Here is a 19783-nt window from a genome sequence, read left to right on the forward strand (position 1 = left end):
AGGAGTCAAAGGGCTCCTCCCTGTCAGTGAAGCTGAAGGGTGCAAGAGGAAGTCTCAGGCAATGACTTTCTCCCAAGATGGATGCCTCCAGTTTCCTCAGCAAATAAAAGAAATTAATTCCTTCCTCCTTAACCCTTGCCTATTCTTCGACACAATGATTCACCAGAGGGTTGAATAGGTAACAAGGGGATTTATTAATATTCAGGGTCAGTCAGAAGGAGAGAAGGGTTTGGGGTTTCTGACAGCTGCTAGGGAGAAACTCAAGATGGGGGAGGGTCACAGGAGTGGGTTGAACTAAGAGGGAGCCTACTCTCCCAGCCAGGAAAGATTTGGTTGCCTTTAAAGTAGAGTGTATACTAAATCAGTAAAATAAGGGATAGTTTGATACAAGGATGTCCTACTTGCCTGTAGGGAAACTAAACCCACAAAGTCTAATCACTATAACCCAAAAGCCACCCTTCCTCCCAGAGCCCACAGGGAAAAACACAGGAAAGGTAAAAGGTATGTAATATGGAGGTGGTCAGAGAGAGGTCCAGAGAAATTAGCTAGGTTCAAATTGTCCGGAGGCAAAGCACAGGCCAAAAGCAAAGCCAAAACCCAAAAGCAGAGCTTCATTTGGACCTTCCACTCTCCTCAAGCCTCAGGTGCCAACTGCTCTTCTCTCAGGATTCTAAGGCTTCTAACTGCCAAAAGTTTTCAGTTAACTTTTGCAAGGGCAAAAGCCTTTTTTGCATCTTTGCATTACAGTTGCTTTTCTTTATAATGTTGTTTTCATACTATACATTATTCTTTTGTTTTATTCAACATCAGTTCATCGTGGTCTTCTCAGTTTCCTCTGAAATTTCTATTTTGTCATTTCTTTTTTTTGAAAACTTATTTATTTTTGCCATTTCCTAAGGCAAGATGAGATTCCATTATATTCATGTACCATAATTTTCTTCAGCTGTTCCCAACAGGTGACATGACTTTTAGTATCCAATTTTTGCTATTCTCAGAACTGCTATAAATATTTTTGTATATATAGGAGATGGATCACTTTGGAGAAATGAAAGAGAATGTGTTGGCATAGCCTGTCTTCCTTTTGTCTAGAGCAGTGATGGGCAAACTTTTTAAAGAGGAGGCCAAAGGAAAGGAAATTCTCATCTGTCAGTCTGTTTCTAGGACAACACTTTCGAAGTTTCATTGTGTTGTATCCTACTCATTGCATTCGTCAGATTAGGAATAATGTTGCGCAGCTGGTTAGAACATTTCAGGGGGCTGCATCTGGCCCGCGGGCTGTAGTTTGCCCATCACTGGTCTAGAGCATTGCTTTTATTCCCCTTTTTCCATTATTTCATTGAGTGTGAAGATCATTGCACCCAATGTCATGTCCCTCTATATCCTGCTGATTGACAATGTTCTTAGCTTTATACTTTATTATCTATCTTTTTTTTGTCTATTATTCAAGTGTCTCAGAGTAAACCTTTCCCTTTTGGGAGTCAAAATATCCCCTAAGTAAAACATCAAAACTCTAATGATTTAGGCAATATCATTAACTTTGCTACCTCATTAGAAATGTCTAGGTTCCTACAAGAAGCAGAGTAGCTACACCAGCCTGGACTACCTTCTGACTCTACTGTACATGCCAATAGAGTTTTACTCTTCTAGAATAATTGTTCCTATTATCCTAGAGTAGGATGTGTCCATTGCAAACAAAGCATAAATCTTCTGTAATTATCCTAACAAGTAGCCATTTAGCCTACAAGGAGATAATACTGTGTGATGGAAAGAGTATTGGACTAAGAGTTAGAAAACAAGTTCTTTTTTTTTTAATTTTTAAAATTTTTTAGAAAAATTTTCCATGGTTTCATGATTCATGTTCTTTCTCTCCCTTCCACCCTCCCCCCAAGAATGTTTTTTAAAAATCACTTTATTCAGTAGTGAAGAACAGTGTGAATTCTTGAGTTTTTGAATCGTGCCTAGGTGATGCAGTGATAGAGCACTATACCTGAAACTGAAAAGACCTTTGTTCATATCTTATTTTGGATACTTTCTTAGCTATGTGAGTCTTGGCAAGGTCTGCCTCAGTTTCCTCATTTTTAAAATGGAAATATAGCCTCCTAGGATTATTTTGAAGATAAAACAAGATATTTATAAAGTGTTTTGCAAACTTAAAAGAGCTATGTAAATACTGGCTATTATAATCTCTTATAATTGCTTCCATCAATGGCCTTATAAAAATAATTATCTTAAAATAAAGATCAAAGATTTGAATTCTTATGTAAACTTTATTCAGAACAGATAGACTGATGTAGAAATATAGAAATTTCCACATTTCTTTGTAGTTTTTTCCCCAGTCATTAAAAAAATTGGCTTGAAGAAGTTAAATTTCCAATATAACAATTCTTTGTGACCTCATTTGGGATCTTTTTGGCAAAGATACTGGAGTAGTTTGCTGAGGTAAATCAGGTTAAGAGACTTACCCAGCATCACACAGCTAGTAAGTGTTAGAAATCAGATTTGAATTCAGGAAGATGAGTCTTCCTGACTCCAGGCCCAACACTCTATCTACTATTGTACCTAGCTGCCAAGAGCACTGTTTTATTAATGTTCTAATACCTTGTTCTATTTCTCTAGGATCTAAAGAAATACTACTTCTACTACTGGTTTTGCTACCCAGCCCTCTGCCTTCCTGAGGGTGTACCCCTTCTTCAGGAGCCAGTATGTTTGGATCAAAGGTTTTCGCCAAGCCAGGTAACAAAACGAAACAAAACAAAAAGGGAAATATGGACTATGAGCTATTATTGCACAATCTCTGCTCTCTGGACACAAAAGGGTAAGGGGGCAAACAGACACATTTCTGGGTGAAGAAAATGTTAATTGTGGTCCTGTGGAGGTTGATAGTCTAAGTTTCCCTATTAATAATTTAGTGATGATGGTACTGTCACCTAACAAACTGGGGAGTATGATATCATTTTGCTATGGAAAATGGAGAACAGGATGAGTGACACTCAACAGTTTTAGAATTTAGAACCAACCTAGATGCCGTGAGCCAGAAAGCAAAAGCAGTTACTGCCAGGACTATAAAAGGGAGAAATTTGAACAAGAAGGTCTCTCATTCCTGAGAAAGGACCTGGGTTGGTTGGGTGGATAGGCCAAACCAAACCTACTTCAGTTATCTACATCCTGTTCCAATAGTTATCACATCCTCAACTTCTGGACAAAGCTGTGCTATATATTAATCATTTGAACATCAAGGAAGAATAATATCAACACTCAATCAATCTGGTTAAGGCCAAAGGTGCCTGGCCTGGCCAGGGTGCCACAGAGAGGAGAAACCTCTTGTAGAAAAAATAAGTAAAGGTAATGGAGGGCACCAGAGATATTATAATAAAACTAAGTGATTGTGGGTACACACACTGGGGTTTAGGAGAGACTGGACCAGGATGGAAAGACCAGAGTTTACTGGATTCACAGGAGAATGGCAGTTGGTCTTAACTATCACACAGCTTCCCCTAGGCCAGAGTCTAGAAACAATCAAGCAAGGTAAAAGGGATTAACAGGTTTTAATTATATTCAACTAAGAGGTGGGATAGGGATTTCTACTCTAAAAACTTAAAACCTAATGACAAAAACCACAGGGAAAGGGGAGGCTTTCCCTACACTAACTTAGTGACCTAAATAGACAGGGCCCAAGGAGCAGTAATGGAGTCTCTGGGTGACTGCCTCAGACCTGGTCCTGCCAGGCTTGAGCAGCACAGCTAAGGGCTGATGTGGCTTTGGGGTTCTCACTGTAATCCGCTGATGATCTCTGGATGCCAAGAGCCAAGGTGGTCTCAGGTACCAAGTTGAGAGAGTGTGCTTGAGATGCTGTCCACCAGATCCCAAACTTCTTCTCTTCCCTTGGTACTGTACTGTAGATCTTGTCCTTTTTGCTAGATGCCACCACCACACAGGATCCCAGGGAAATCAGGATGCAGGGTGTCCTTTGCTCTGAGATCTCCCAGGGCTAAGCACAGTTTGTGCTAACCCTTAATGGAGTCCCTCTCAGAGCACAAGTCACTTCTTCCTGCTCCTTCATTCCATCTTGGAATTCCCAGCTCCAGCTCCTTCCTGCTAGATACACCTTAATTCTTAATTACTAACTAATCTAATCTTCCTCACAACACTCTCCAACAGTCTCAAACCTGATTACCCTTTGTTTGAAAACCTTGATCATGGGTAGTTTAGTGAATCTTTCCTAATACCTCTTTCCTTCAACCCTGTTACTTTCCATAAGTTTGTTATAATTAAATCCTAGAAGCTTACTTAGGTGATTGTCATCATTGTCCTAAGGGTCATTGATCATATCCTTTGGAGCTGAGGGAAAGGGATTGCTTAAGCAAAGCCAAATCACAGTCATTGGCGTTATCCATTTAGTCTATAGTGTTATCCATCAACTTAAACCCAGGATAAGCAGTCAGAGAAGCTGTGTGATCTAATCCACAGCTTCTCACTTGATCACTTATTCCTGGGCACTGCTGGGTGGGAGTTGGTATTTAGCTGAGTTTCAAATACTTTGTGGGACCTAGTGTTCACTACCACATCTTGGTGATTCACCTAGGCTTCTCATTTTCACTCAGCTCAGGTCCTTATACCATCAGAGGACCTTGGGCCATCTCTCCATCAGGCCCTATCCTGTATCACCATCCCACCTATAACAGGAGTCCACTATTCACTAAAGTTTTTTATGGTGTGAAATACTGAGTCAACAGGAGCGAGTCATGCAATGATAATGGGAGATAGTTGTAGTGGTACTAAATGAATAAAGTTCAGTGTAGGTAAATACAAAGTTTGGAGTAAAGTTATCAATTATGACCCAGGAAAGAGTTTTATCTTGCCGCCATTTAGACTTTTTTTTTCATACTTTTTTTCAAACCGATTATTCTTTGCACTTTTATTTGCTGCTTCCTTTACTATAGGCATGTTACTTTAATTTTTAGACAATTTATTGACACCTGTAAGAAAGGGAATATGGTACAGTGGATAGTTTGCTAGATTTGGAGTCAGGGAGGCCTGGCTTCAGCTTTTGCTTGGGGTTATGTGTTCCTGCACAAATCACCTAACATCTCTGGTTCTGCTTCCTCATCCTCATCATAAAATGAGGGAGCTGGTCTGGATGATTTCTAGCATCCCTTATAGCCCTAAATATATTATACATGAGGATCCTTTTATGTTTTTCACCATAGTCATTTGCTACTCCTTTCCTCCATGCAACCTCAACATTGGACAAAAACATTTTTAAGCACAAGTGACTGGTCTGTTTCTTGGAGTTTCAACCCAACATAGCAGCTAAGAAAGCCAACAGAAAGTTGGGTGACATCATTAGAAACACAACAGAAAATATCTTTCACTTAGACCAAGTCATAGTGCTCCTACATCTGAAATACTATCTTGAGTTATAGCCTTTGGATTTCAAGGAAGACAGTTAAAACAACATAATGGAGGGGCTTCCTTTGGAGGAAATTCTGGTCCCTAAAGGCAAAGATCACAGGAGGAGATTGTAAAAATGTATAAAATTGTGAAGACTGTTAACAGTCCAAACACAGACTTGTTCACCAAATGAAATAATGAAATATTAGAACCTAGCACTGACATATTTGAATTTAAAGTAATAAGTTCGGGGATCTGTGAAAGGGATTTGACAGAGAATATTTGGTGAGTTCATTCCATCAAAATTTGTAGAGCCAGAAAATAGAAAAAAATTTAAAAGGCTTGAAGTAAATTTCATGGACGGTAGCTCTATAATGGTTTATGAAAGGACCATAACGGTGTTCAGGGTACAGTCCTAAGCTTTTGAACTTGGCATCCAAAGGGACAGCATACTCCCTTGGGTATCACTATCTTCCCTGAAGAAACTTTCTTTCTTGTCTGAGTTAGAGATTGAAAAATGTCAGTTGGAATATTTTCCTGATCTTTAGAGTACTGATCAATATATTCTTGTCATATTTCAGTTGTAGCAGTTCAGATCCTTAAAGGGGTGTGATAAGCTGTTTCCAAGGATTGGTTTTAAGTTTCTTTTTTTTTTTTAAACCCTTGTACTTCGGTGTATTGTCTCATAGGTGGAAGATTGGTAAAGGTGGGCAATGGGGGTCAAGTGACTTGCCCAGGGTCACACAGCTGGGAAGTGGCTGAGGCCGGATTTGAACCTAGGACCTCCTGTCTCTAGGCCTGACTCTCACTCCACTGAGCTACCCAGCTGCCCCCTTAAGTTTCTTTTTAATTTGTATCAACCTCCATGATTTTCTCCAAAGAGTTGAGTAATAATGTTTTCTGTTTTCAGATCCAAGCCCTTGAATGTGCGTATGATAATCTTTGCCAGGCAGAAGGAGTTACAGCATTGCCTTACTTTTTAATTAAGTATGATGTCAACTCTGTTCTGATCTCCTTGCTTAAACACTGCAACGATTTCTTCCAAGATCAGAGGAAAAAGGTCAGAACAACTTTATGTGTGATTGTGATGTTGGGGTCAGGGAACCTTTGGTTTTATATCATGTGATAAACTATAAGTAAAATGCAAACTTATTTAGATTTATTAATTTTTAAAAATCCATTTAAAACATTTCTGTGGGCCTTTCATTTGTCCCCTTCCTAACTTTCCTATTTCTGATAATAGTGATATCATTCTCTTAGTCCCACAGGCTTGAAATCCCAGTTATTTTTTAACTTCTTCTCCCTTGTCCCCTTTGTCCATACAAATCAATCACTAATTCTAGTTATTTTTTTCTATTTAAATCTTTGTCATTTCCTCCTTCACAATGTTTAAATGTCTTTTCTCACTATCTCTTCCTCCCCTCTTTCTCCTTTATATTTTGCTACCAGATTGAATTTTACTACACTATCACTTTATTTAGGTTACTCTCCTGCCCAGAAACCTTCAGTGTCTCCCCAGTGAAATCTAGCCTCCTTAGCCTGGCATTTTATGGCCTTCCATACTGTTTCTACCTACCTCTACTACCTGATTGCTTCTCTCACTACTCTTCTGTGTGAATGCTTTGTTTTTACTAAACTGATCTGCTTATCAACCACAAACACTTCTTAAATTTTCCCACTTCAGTACCTTTTCTGATACCTTTCTCTCTGCCTAGAATGCTCTCCACTCTCTTATTTCTGCCCATCCTTCAAAGCTTAGACAAACTTTTTCCTCCATTAAGTCTTCACTGATCCCCCTACCCAGAATTATCTCCTAACTCTGAACTTGTAAAGAAAAAAACTATTTCCCCAGGCAGGAAAAAGAGTGACTGAAAATCTGGAATTTCACCTGGAGCTTGCCAATATGTGTTATCAAATGGAAGCTAATTCCTAAAAGAATTGTTCCTGTTTAGGACCTGAATCCTGCCATGCTTGTCTCTTATCCTTTAAATTATGCTGGTTATAGAATGCCTTGTGTTATTTGTGTATAATTATCTTTCCAACTAGAATGGAAGCTCTTGGGGAGCATGAACCATCTCTTATTCTTTGAGTCTGCATAGAATTGAGCATGGTACCTTGCTTATAGTAGGCACCCAGACATTTCATTCAACTATTAAGCATCACATATATACATATATTTGTGTAATATTTATATGTGCACGTACATATACTCATATATTCAGATACAAATATATGTTTTTTATTGTTGTTATTATTATGAGATTGGATCTCCTTATCATACCCAGGCTGGAAGTACAGTGACTACTCACAGGCCAGACTCTACTAATCCTCAGCATGGAAACTTTAACCTGTTTCATTTTTAAACCTGGCCCTGTTCATTCTTCCTTAGGCAGCCTGATAACCTTCTGCTCCCTAAGGCTCACCATATTGGTAAGGACACCCAGTTTTAGTGTTACTGTAGTTTGGGTCTCCCATACTCAAGTGATCTACCAGCCTCAGTCTCCCCAGCAGTAGGGACCAAAGGCATATATCACCATGTCCCACCAGTAAGCATTTTAAAGGTCCATTGGAAATTATCAGTAATATGCCAAGTTCTATATCAAAAAAGAGATTATGAATTAAAAACATTAATTGATAAGAAATTTGAAATTGTGGGAGAAAGCGAGATAATTTGGATACTTGCAGATATACTAGAACTAAAAGAAAGGAAGTCAAGTTGTGTTAGAAACAAACTAGTTTTTAGACTGACCTATTTCATGTGTTTTTTTTTCATCTTATATTTTAGAAAGATCAGAATTAGCCCCTGTGATTTTTATAGCCAACTGTTCATATACTGAACAATGATAACACTAAATTCTGTTAGCATTGAGTTTGTTTTCTCTTGATTTCTCATAGTCATTGGTTTTTTTGGTTTTGTTCAGTTTTTTGAGGAGGGCAGAAAAGACAAATGATCTATGATTTTTATTGGTTTATGAAATTCTCTTAACCAGTGCATTTTGACACCTTCATAATTTATAATTGTAGAGAATTACCTGGGGGCACTGAAGTTTCTTAGGTCATTTAACAGGTAGATCTTGAACCCATGTCTTTTGACTCCTTTTTCAGTGCCTTTCTCCTATATCAAGATTAGAATAGAAAATATAATCTTTTTTTAAAAACACCCTTACCTTCTGTTTTAGAATTGATAACTAAGTATTGCTTCCAAGGCAAAAGAGCAGCGAGGGCCAAGCAACTGGGGTTAAGTGATTTGCCCAGGGTCAAACAGCTAGGAAGTATCTGAATCAGATTTGAACCCAGGTCCTTCCATCTCTTAGCTTGGCTTTTTCAACTGAGCCATCTTGCTCTCCCTGCATAATCCTTCTTAGTAAAAAGGGAACAAGATTCTCTTTTGTTATTTTTTTTCTACACCTCAACAATGTAGAAAAAAATGGCAGCAGAAGGTCACCAGGCTGCCTAAGGAGGGGCACATTGGCCAAGGTTGGAAAGACAGAGCAGGGTAAAGTTTCTATGCCAATCAGTATTGGGATGGGCCTGTGAGAGTAGCTGCCGCACCTCCAACATTGACAAGTAAAGAGTTTCCAGTTCCTAAATAAATAAATACAAAGAATTGGACCTGTATTCTTCCCCTCACCCCATTCCCCCCCCACCCCCCCCCCAATATCTAGAGTAAAATGGGCTGGCAAAGCTACCACTGGAACAAGACTTGAGCCTGAGGTTCTCTTGTTAAGGAGATTGTGCCAGGGTCCATTCCTTGAAAGAGGCAAGAACTTGACACCAAGGAAAGAGGTAGAGTCAGAAAGAAACTTCTCTTCATGCTACTTATCTTCTATCTGGCAGTTAGAATTAGTTCCTTAATGTAATTCGGGTATCCTTTAGTTCATTTCTGATTCTTGCAACAGTTTCTTATGGTAAATTACCAATTTTAATTGTTATGTATGATATTTTTAACTCTAGCCCCAACTGGTTTTTTTGTTTGCAGCAATGAATTATATAACTAGCTTAGTCTTCCTATTTCTCTGACTTTGTTCAGACACTTAAGAAGAAATACTTTTCTACTTTTTCTGTTCTCCAAAAACCTTTTCAGTTGAGAATGAAGTGATTTGCCCTCCAAAGAAGCTCTTGCCTCCATGCCTTTGGCTGTTCTACATGCAAGGGATAGAGTCCCCCTTTATCTCCACCTCTTAGAGTCATTAGTTTCCTAAAAGGCTGATTTCATGTGCCACTTCCTCTGGGGAACCTTTCCTTATTCTCCCTACTTATTAGGACTCTCTCCCTCCTCAAATTATCCTGCATATACTTATGTTTGCATAAGACTCCCTGTCATGGGAATGGGTCTTCCTTTAAGGCAGGAACTTTTAAATTTGGTTTTATCTTTGTATCCCAAAGCCTAGCACAGCCCCATTGCTTACAAGAGGTACTTAGTAAATGGCAGGAGGTCAAGAAAGCCCTAGACCACTGGTGGACTCACTGTGGCAAATTTAGGGAAATGTGGAAACACAGCATACATTGAATTCCACATCATTGAAGAAAATGGCTACATTGATTCCTTCAATATATTCAAATTGCCTTAAAGTTGTTATATTTTTTAAACTAAAATTATTTTAATGAGAAACTATATTTAAAAAATTTTAAACTGATAAGGGGATTTAAAGGAAATAATAATACATCATAAGAAGTCATTTCTAACATGAGATTTTTCTACTTGACATATGAGAGCATTTATCCTTAGTGAAAGAAATGGGGAGCAGAACATCGTTCCATTTTTATTTCTTAATGGGGAGGCAGGCAATGTAGTATAATGGAAAGAGTGCTGAGTTTGGAGTTAGGGCACCTGAGGTCAAGTCCTAGACTTTGCTGTACTTTGATGGAGAAACTGAAGGCCAGAGAGTTTGAGTGATTTGCTCCAGGTCCCATAGGTCACTTCCAAGATAAGTGGTCTTTCCCGTAGGTACCCTTTGGCTACTGAGTGGGAGATGACTCTAAAAGGTAGCTATGAAGAAGGCTGCTTTCTAGGGGTAAAATGATTGTGCTTAGATGTTAGGGAGTAACCTTGGTGGCCTTGGGCAAGTCATTTAGCCCCCATGGGACTCAGTTTCTTCATTTGTAAAATGAGGGGGTTAGACTAGAAGACTTTCAGGGTTCCTTTCACTCTAGGTTTTTTTTTTCTGTTTTTTTTTTTTTTTTTTTTTTTTTAAATTTTAAACCCTTAACTTCTGTGTATTGACTTATAGGTGGAAGAGTGGTAAGGGTAGGCAATGGGGGTCAAGTGACTTGCCCAGGGTCACACAGCTGGGAAGTGTCTGAGGCCAGATTTGAACCTAGGACCTCCCGTCTCTAGGCCTGGCTCTCAATCCACTGAGCTACCCAGCTGCCCCTCACTCTAGGTTTTTGATTGGGTGAAGAAGTATGGGAAAGGGCAGCTGGGTAGCTCAGTGGAGTGAGAGTTAGGCCTAGAGACAGGAGGTCCTAGGTTCAAATCCGGCCTCAGCCACTTCCCAGCTGTGTGACCCTGGGCAAGTCACTTGACCCCCATTGCCCACCCTTACCAATCTTCCACCTATGAGACAATACACAGAAGTACAAGGGTTTAAAAAAAAAATTCTAAAACAAACAAACAAACAAACAAAAAAAAGTATGGGAAAGGACCACCTGAATTTCTCCAAGTAGAAGAAGTCACTTGGAGAACTAAGATTTCTAACTATCATGATGATATGAATACAGTTTTCCTAAGATGATTCACTGGAGCTCCTCTCCTGACATAGTCTACATGTGCTGCCCTGTAGGATCTACCATCATAGAGTATCTTTATTTTGAAGCACATCTGTTTCCATGGGAACACCAGTGAATCAGGGCTCATGGAGTGCCTCCTTTGTGCCTTATGTCACTGAGTACAGTGATAGAGATGGAGGGAAGTACAAGGGTCACACTCATCCCTTCCTTCCAGAACTTTTTTCTAGTTAAAGAGGAGAGAATCATGGTAGCAACAAGCAGCAATAAATGGCAAGTGGTGTACAACTAGGGCACTTTTTTGGCCAAATTATAGGGTGTGTCTGGCCTCTGCCCTCCCTCCCTCAGATATCTCAATCCACCAGACCTTTAACTATCACCAGGATAAAGTGAATTATAGAGGCGGGCCTAAAAGGGAAGAATAGTGAAAACTGCAGCTTGAAGTTTGCTAGGGAGGCACAGGAGAGGAGCAGAGGAGAATCTTTTTGGTGGTGGACTGATTACACAGATATGCCTCTGGCCAAGAGTGCTTGGCATGGATTCCTCTATAATAGCTTGGTCCAGTCATTTCCCTCAGGGTCACTTCTCCTGACAACAGAGGAGCTCTGGAGTCAGAAGGCTGTCTCCTCTGCTCCCACATTTACATATTTGGGGTCTCAAGGAAACTACTTAATCCACCTAACCTTTTAATGTTGATAGGAAGATCTTTGTAAACTGTAAAATGCTGTGGTCAAGACAAGTATTTGTTAAGGGCTTAATATGTTCAAGGCCCAGTACCAAGCTCTAGGAATAGGAATATAAGGAATAAAAATTAGCCCTTGCCCTAAAAGAACTTCAGTGTTGCTGAGGGAAGACACAAAAGGTGGATGAAGAGAGAGGAGGAAGATGAAGTGAGGGTGAGGAGGCCTCTGGCAAAGGGATCCTTCTAGGTGAGAAGTCAGCTGAGCTGTGGTAGCAGAGCTGAGAGGAGCTGAAACAAACAAACAAAAAAGGCTGTGTGTAATGTTGGATAATGAAGGTGTACAGCTATTAGTTTTTCTGTTTCAATTCCTCTTCCCTAGGGGTAATTCTGTACATAATTGAGTGTGAAGAGATTTAGACTAAAAGCATTTTTAATACCGGAAGGAAGGAAAGACAAGACTTTTGTTTCAAACAGATAATTAAAATGGAGATAATACATACCTGAAAAGAATAGATCTCTCTGCCTTCTAGAGTGGTTGTAGGGAACCATTTAAAAAAAAAAGTTGCCATGTAAATGTGAGTTGATTTCTATTTCTTAGTTCAGAGAGATAAAAGTGGGAGGAACTAACCCACATTTCTTAGAGTAGATATTAAAAACTTGGGCATCCAAGTTTTAAACTTAACAATAACAACAAAACAGGGTTCAGAATGGAACTCAGCTGATAGAGTAGTTAGTAGGAAGGCTTGTTGCTGAGTGCCCCACTAACCCTTCACAAAGAACTAGAAAACTCTTGAGACTAGGTTTCTTGTTATTGGGATATACAAGGTGAAATGTTGGGGATTCAGGGGATGGGTTGTGATGATTACTTAGGGCCAGTAACAGAAGATTAACCTATTTTGGGAAGGCCAACCAAGACCAGTGCAGGCAGAGCCAGACACTGAGATGACTCACACAGAACAATAAGATGTTATATGAAAGTTGGTTTAATCACCAAGGGAAAAAGGTTAGAAGGGATTTGGATATAACTTAATCACTATTGCCAACTACTTAAGCCCCTACCCCTCACCCCCATCCCCAATCTAAATATCTCTATACAGATTGTAAAGGTTTCTTCAGAGTAATTTTCCCTACTCTACTCCTCACCTCACTATCTAAACCCCAATTCCTATACTAGGTTAAACTAACATTAACCCCCCCTTTGATGACTTTAAGGAAAGGGTCTGTGAAAGTCTGACAGGGCCCGAAGATGGACCAAGATCCAAAGGGATCTAGGCCAGGTCTCATGATCAGCTGTCAGTTGTCACAGGATCAGTACAGGAACTCAGCAGATGTCAAACAGTCAACAGGGAAATGGGATAAACCAGTAGCAGGTAGGTTAGGAAGATAAGGCAGGAAGAAAGCCACAGGGAAATAGCCAGTCTCCTTTAGGTCAACCCCAGAGAGAGAAAAACCACAGCCTAAGGCCCAACTGTCTCTCTCCAACAGCCTGGCTCTCTCCACAGGATTCCAGAATCCTGCACTCTGCTGCCCATGTTTCTGCCCTTTGCAAACTTATACACCTTAACTTAACTTTTCCTATAACAAAGGAGAAGATTTTTCCAAACACAAGAAGGAAATGGTAGGGGGAGAAATACTAGGGTGTCTATTTGTCAAGACAACAGGAGCTATATAAATACAACTACAAACACTCTTTACACAAAAAAGATATATCTAAGTAGTTGGAGAAGTATTGATTGTTCATGACTAGTCCAAGCCAATATGATAAAATGACATTAATTTGCTCATTCAGTACTATACCAATCAAATTAGCAAAGGTTTACTTTATTGAGCAAGAAAAAAATAATAATATTGTAAGTAATATTATAAAAACAAAACATTTTTAAAAACTTTATGATTTCTGATTTGTGGAATGACCTACCATAATTCCAGAGAATTCATAATGAAACTTGCTACCCAGCTTGGGACAGAGAGGTGATAGATTCAGAGTGAACATACATATACATATAACTGCCCCCAGAACTGATACTCTTTATTGAGTCTAAGATGGAAGGTGAGGGTTTTAAAAAAGGTGTGTATTGGGGGGGGGGGGGTGAACCATGTCTTCTAATCCCTTTGCATTACAAAATAGAATTATATTCCATAGGGGGAAAAAATGGATTAAACTCAGAGTAAAAATTACATTTGAAGGAAAAGTAGTAATAACCCAATAAAAACACCTAATGATAGCTTTTCAGTACATATTAAACGTTTACTACATGCCTCTAGTCCAAGATCCATGGGGATGCAAAGAATTCTGAGTTGGAAGTGACCCCTCTGAGCTACTGTAGTCCATTACCACCATTTTGTGTAATGTCCTATATCTTTAATAATCAAGTTCTAGAAAGTTTTTCTAAACTTTGAACCTCCCCAGGATAGCACATTGATTTGCACATGGTAAAGCACTCAGTACTTAGGATTTTGTGATCATATGTTGACTATTATGATACAGAATCTGTCTTATATTTTAATAATTTCTATTCATGCCTTATCTCTCCAAGTATATTGTAATTTCCTTGAAGGCAGATACCTTCTTTTACTCATTTTCCCCCTGCAACTTCTACCACAGAGCCCTTTGCTCATTATTGTTATAGGAATAAGTGGACACAGTTCATACCTTAGAGAGTTTATAATCTAGTGATATTTAGATCTAAGTAACTCTCCAGGGACAGGAATTAAGCCCATCTAGCATTTATTAATCATCTTCTTTGAACAAGGTACAGGGTTAAGCACTTCATAGATATATCATAGTCATCACAACCTTGGGAGGTAGGTTCTATTATTCCCATTAGACAATCAAGGAAATGGAAACAGAAGTTAAGTGACTTCCCATAAATGGCTGAGATTGAATTTGAATTAAGGTTTCCCCGACTCTAGGCCCAATGCAGTGTTCTATCTACCCCTTAACTGCCTCTGGATCATACGAAAATAGATTTAGGATTAGAGATAATAGAAATAGTCCTGGAAAGGACCTTGGAACTCATCTTGTCCAACTCCTTCATTTTACGTAAAGATGACAATGTTTAGGCCTAAGTTGAATGGTTTGCCCTGGCTCACCTTGGTAATAGGAAAGACCATGCTAGGAATTGAATTCAGGTCCTCTGACTCAACCCAGCAGTCTTTCCTCTCTATCATGTTGTTTCCCTAATAATGGTCTGTGTATATGGTCTCCCCACTTGCTGACCAAACAACTAACTTGGGCTCACCTTCTCTGACCTTGTCCTGGTTGCTCTTCAGACAGCAGACACAAGCTGCCTCTCAGGGCTTATGTTCCTTCTGGTATGGTAACAGAGCCAGAGATGGTATTCTGGTAGCAGAACCTTCCAGAACCCATGATCACTTCCATATCATGATGGATTGCACCAGAGAAGGACTTTAGTAGAATCATCTTAGTACTTAAAATAAGTTATAAAGCACAAACACTGTTGGGAAATGTATTCTTTTGTAGCTAGGTCTCCTGGAAGGGGGGAATGTGTATATAAAGAGACTTCTAGGTCTGTCCCAAGTTCAATATTTTAGCCATTTGTTAACCTTCTGTTTCTCACTACTTAGATTGGTCAATGTATTATTTAATTTTGGATTATTGGCACATATTGCAAACTCTCTACTCTTGGCTTGATCTTATTAAAGGCAGGTTTCAAGGGCCCTTCTTGAGACCTGGGTATCATTTATATAATTTCCCCAAATGTACGTTTAAGTGTAGATGAAACTTGTCTTGCCAAGTGGGTGGATGTTTCATTTTGGCCTCATTTCCTTGGCCCTTTCCCAAGTGTCTTATTTTTACTACTTCCCAGCAGGGTCTAAACAAAAAAATAGGGCATTGGCATCTGCTGTACTGTGTATCTGAAATGATACTTGACCTACTCAGAGTTCTCTTCTTTTCACAGATTACAATTGGAGTATATGATCCCTGTAATTTAGCACAATATCCCGGATGGCCATTGAGGAATTTATTGGTGTTGGCAGCATACAGATGGTATTGGCTGTGTGTGTGTGTGTGTGTGTGTGTGTGTGTGTGCATGCACATATATGCATGCATGCCCCATGGGCTTATATGCATAGGTTATTAGGGTTGAGAATAGTTGTTTATTCAACTTTTGTTTTTTCAAAAATTGTTTTCACTTCTACCATTTAAATTGGAGACTTTGGGCAATTTAATCACCTTTGAAGATTTTATCTGGTCTGTAGGTGCCAAAGCTGGTCATATGTCATTTAACGTTTGAATTAAAAATGCCAAAGGGCCATATGGAAGTGGGCAGGGCCCTTAAGTTACAATCCTTATCTTTATGCCAGATGGATAAAGATAAGTGACATGGGCAGAGACCATTTCCTTCATTTTTATAGACATTTCTGGGTGGAAGGGTATGTGATTTGACGTTACATTCATTGCCAGGGGTTAGAAGTGGTCTGCCATCAGTTTTTACTATCATTCTCCTCTTCCCCTCACAATAAAAGAGAAAGAAATTTCAGGTTAGTTACAGTATTATTGTTACCAGGTGTTTTTCTTTCATTTTTATTGGATTTCATTTGTTTTTATATCACCTTTACTTCCCAGTATATTTCTCCCTTCCCCACCCAGAGAACCTTGCCTTTTGACATAGAATAAAAAAGGGGGGAAAAAAGCACTATAGCAAAACTAGCCAACACATTGAGTCAGTCTGACATTATAGGCAGCATTCCATATCCATGTTTCATCCATATTCCCTTCCATGAAGAAAGAAGGGAAGCTCATTACCTTGTTTCTTATTGGACCCAAGCTTGATCACTATAATTAGATTGTTTTAGTTTTGATTTGTTGTTATTCTTAATACCTAATAGCTGGTATTTATATAGTATTTTAAATTTTCAGGATGCTTTACAAATACCTCATTTCATCTTCATAACAACCCTGTAAGATAAATGCTATTATTATCCTCACTTTACAAATAGAAAAGTTGAGGCAGAAAGAAGTAATGAGTTGCTTTCTTCTCCCAAGTTTTTTTTTTTAAACCTTACCTTCTGTCTTAGACTCAATATTTTGTGTTGCTTCTAAGGTGGAAGAGCAGTAAGGGCTAAGAAAAGGGAGTTAAGTGACTTGCATAGGGTCACAAAGCCAGAAAGTGTCTAAGGCCATCTTTGAACTAAGGACTTCACAATTCCAGACCTGGCTCTCAATCCACTGAGCCACCCAACTGCCCTCTTCTACCAGGTTTTAAAGGAAGAACATGCATACTTAATGTCTTTCAGATAAGGAAAACAATGGCATTCATTGTAATCAAATATTTATAAGTACCATAAAATGCCTCGGAAGATGGTTTCTTTGTCTTTTTACACAGGGCATTCTTTTTTGTATTTATACCAATCTATGTCATAGAGGGCTTTCCCTTGACTCTTTGCCTGGTCTTGCCTTATAAAAATTCAAATGTGTTTGTGTGTGCATTTCACATGCGCATATATAGGTATAGATATACAGTAAAGATTAAATTAAGGGTTTTGAAAAAGTAAGAAAGCAGTTTTTAATAATTTAAGTTTTAATGAGAATATAGTAGCGTTGTAAATTAATATAATGTCTATACTAGTTATCCTATAACTATCTATAGCTGCCTATAATTACTATTTTAAACTGTCTATATTCACCTACAACTGCCTATAACTACCGCTAATAACAACTACCCCACAAAGTTCCAACCCAATCAAAACAAACCCAGCCCAATCAGTGTTTAATCCAACCCCAATTAGGTCTGTCAACGAAGACCAGCCACTTTCCAAAAAGTTCAAGGAAGGGGAAAAAAACCTAAAAGCCTAAACCAAAAGCCAAAAACCCAAAAGGCAAGAAGCCCTCTAAAGGTTAAAGGCAAAAGCCCTCTCAGTAAACTCAGACCCGCCTTTATATCCCAGCAACTAAACATCAACCACCAACTAATCACCAACCCACACCACCAGCAACCAACCCCCATGACCAACTCACACCAGCTACCAACTTCCTCACAACTGCCAGCCCTAACTGTCAGCAACTTACAGACTGAGTCAGTTAGCAACAGACTCCTTTTATAACCTTTTCTTACCTCACTTCCTGTTTCTATGATTTATCCTTCCTATCACTATGGGTTGGTTAATCCCTATACATCTCTATGGTAAGAGGACCTCCAGGTCCCCTATTAAGTTAAAAAAAGGAATAAAGAATTCCTTTTTACAATACATATGTATAGGTCTATATATATAGTGTGTATTTACATATACTCTGATTATATTATTTAAAACTCATATGCTCAAAACCCCTATCAGCTCATTTTTCTTCTCCTTGGGTACTTGGAAGCAAGTAGAAATAAAAACATTTAACTTTACAGAAGGTTAGGACTGTTTCCAAGTGAAGATATCTGTGCATCAGTAATATTAAAGTGAAGAATGTTGTTGAATTCTCTCCTGCTCACTTTTCTGAGGCTCTGATCTGATTTCTTTCTCTGGGGGTGGGGGCAACAACAGGAGTGACCGTTTCCAGTCAGTTGAAGTTCTCTGCTTCCGAGACCGGACGCTGCAGGGGGTGAGGGACATCACCCACAGCATCATCTTTGAAGTCCGGCTTCCAGAACTATCATATAATTCAGGTAATTGCTCACCATAGGCTCCTTGCCTTTAAAACAGAGGCTGATCGGTACTGGTTTTGCTTCCTTTTCCTCTTATGTAATCATGAAAATGACAGAAATCAAGACCTTTCCACTTCTTTGTTGGCAAGAACAGCTGCTTTGAGCCCAGCACATCTGCTGTTCAGAAGAAAGCAAATGGAAAGCATCCTTAGGAAATGAAGAAAATTGTATCAGACATAAGTTTTTAAAAAAATGAACTACAAAGCTTTTATTCCTTTCTGTGGCTCATGAAAGATATCTCCTCTTAAAGGAAACTAAGAACTGATGCTTTGGGTCTTTTTAATTTTTTTATTAATTTTAAATTAAATAATTAAATTAATTGTCTGGAAGGGTGGAGGATTCTATTTTATGTAATGAGGATTAAGGGCTGAACCCATGAATTCATTGATAGAGGATGGGGAATTCCTGGGTGAGAACATTCCCTCTGCCAGTGCAGGCCAGCACTTTCTCTCCAACTTCTAGCCTTAAGAGAGTTGCCAGTCAGTGAGGAGACTCAGTGCCTTGGTCAGTGTCCCTGCTGGTCTATGTCAGATTTAGGATACAAATTCAGATCTTCCTAGCTTCAAGCCCATTTCTCTCTCGGATGTACTACAACTGTCTCCTAGTGATAAGCCTGCCTGAGACAGGAAGAGTACTTCTGAAAGGGATGCTTTCTTCCTTTATCTCTCTGTCCAGTATGTTTTAGGTCTAGGGACCTGGGGGTGGCAAGGAGTAAAGGCATGTCCGAATGATTCTGGGACATTCTGCCAGACAGGAGTTGACAGGTGACTGTTACTGCTAACGATCACTAAAGACATTTTGTGGGATGTTCTGTGCTGCCGTGTGGATAAGCATCTCCAAGTAAATCAGCTTTGACAGAAAGATGGATGGGGTACTCTGCAGACCTGGTCACTTCCCAGGTACTCTTTAGAGCTGAACCTTTGGAAGCTTCCTTCTTCTTGTTTAGCACCCAAGCGCCCTCTTCTGGCATCATATAAAGTGGCATGCATTTTTCCTGCAGTTACTTGATACAAGATTTCTCCGGGTAAACCAGAGGTTGGCAACTTTTTAAGAGAGAAGAGCCATTTTGGTTATATTTTGGAACCATATATGGTTCTTCAAAGATTTTTTTTTTCAAAGTCTTCTTTATATAATAAAGCATAGGAACAAGACTTGTGATACCATTGGTATAGGGAACTTCTGCTTGAGAAAACGTCATCTCTAATTCAGGATACCACTGTCTCTGTAACCAAGAGTCCCAGAGACTGGCGACTGGAAAGTATCAGATTGGAGGAGGGGGGTGGCTAGACCGCACGTGCACACACACACACACACACACACACTG

General features: G+C 39.2%; 1 protein-coding gene across 1 annotated transcript in view; it reads left to right on the top strand.

The window, feature by feature from the left end:
* ATG7 (autophagy related 7) overlaps positions 1-19783 on the top strand; it is a 248572-nt gene that overhangs the window by 19723 nt on the left and 209066 nt on the right. Inside the window, exons 6-9 of the mRNA XM_044665944.1 lie at positions 2617-2733; positions 6302-6451; positions 15724-15812; positions 18299-18420. Coding sequence (XP_044521879.1) covers positions 2617-2733; positions 6302-6451; positions 15724-15812; positions 18299-18420 — 478 coding nt within the window. The remainder of the gene's footprint in view (positions 1-2616; positions 2734-6301; positions 6452-15723; positions 15813-18298; positions 18421-19783) is intronic.

The sequence above is a fragment of the Gracilinanus agilis genome, chromosome 1 (assembly GCF_016433145.1).
Source record: "Gracilinanus agilis isolate LMUSP501 chromosome 1, AgileGrace, whole genome shotgun sequence".
NCBI lineage: Eukaryota > Metazoa > Chordata > Mammalia > Didelphimorphia > Didelphidae > Gracilinanus > Gracilinanus agilis.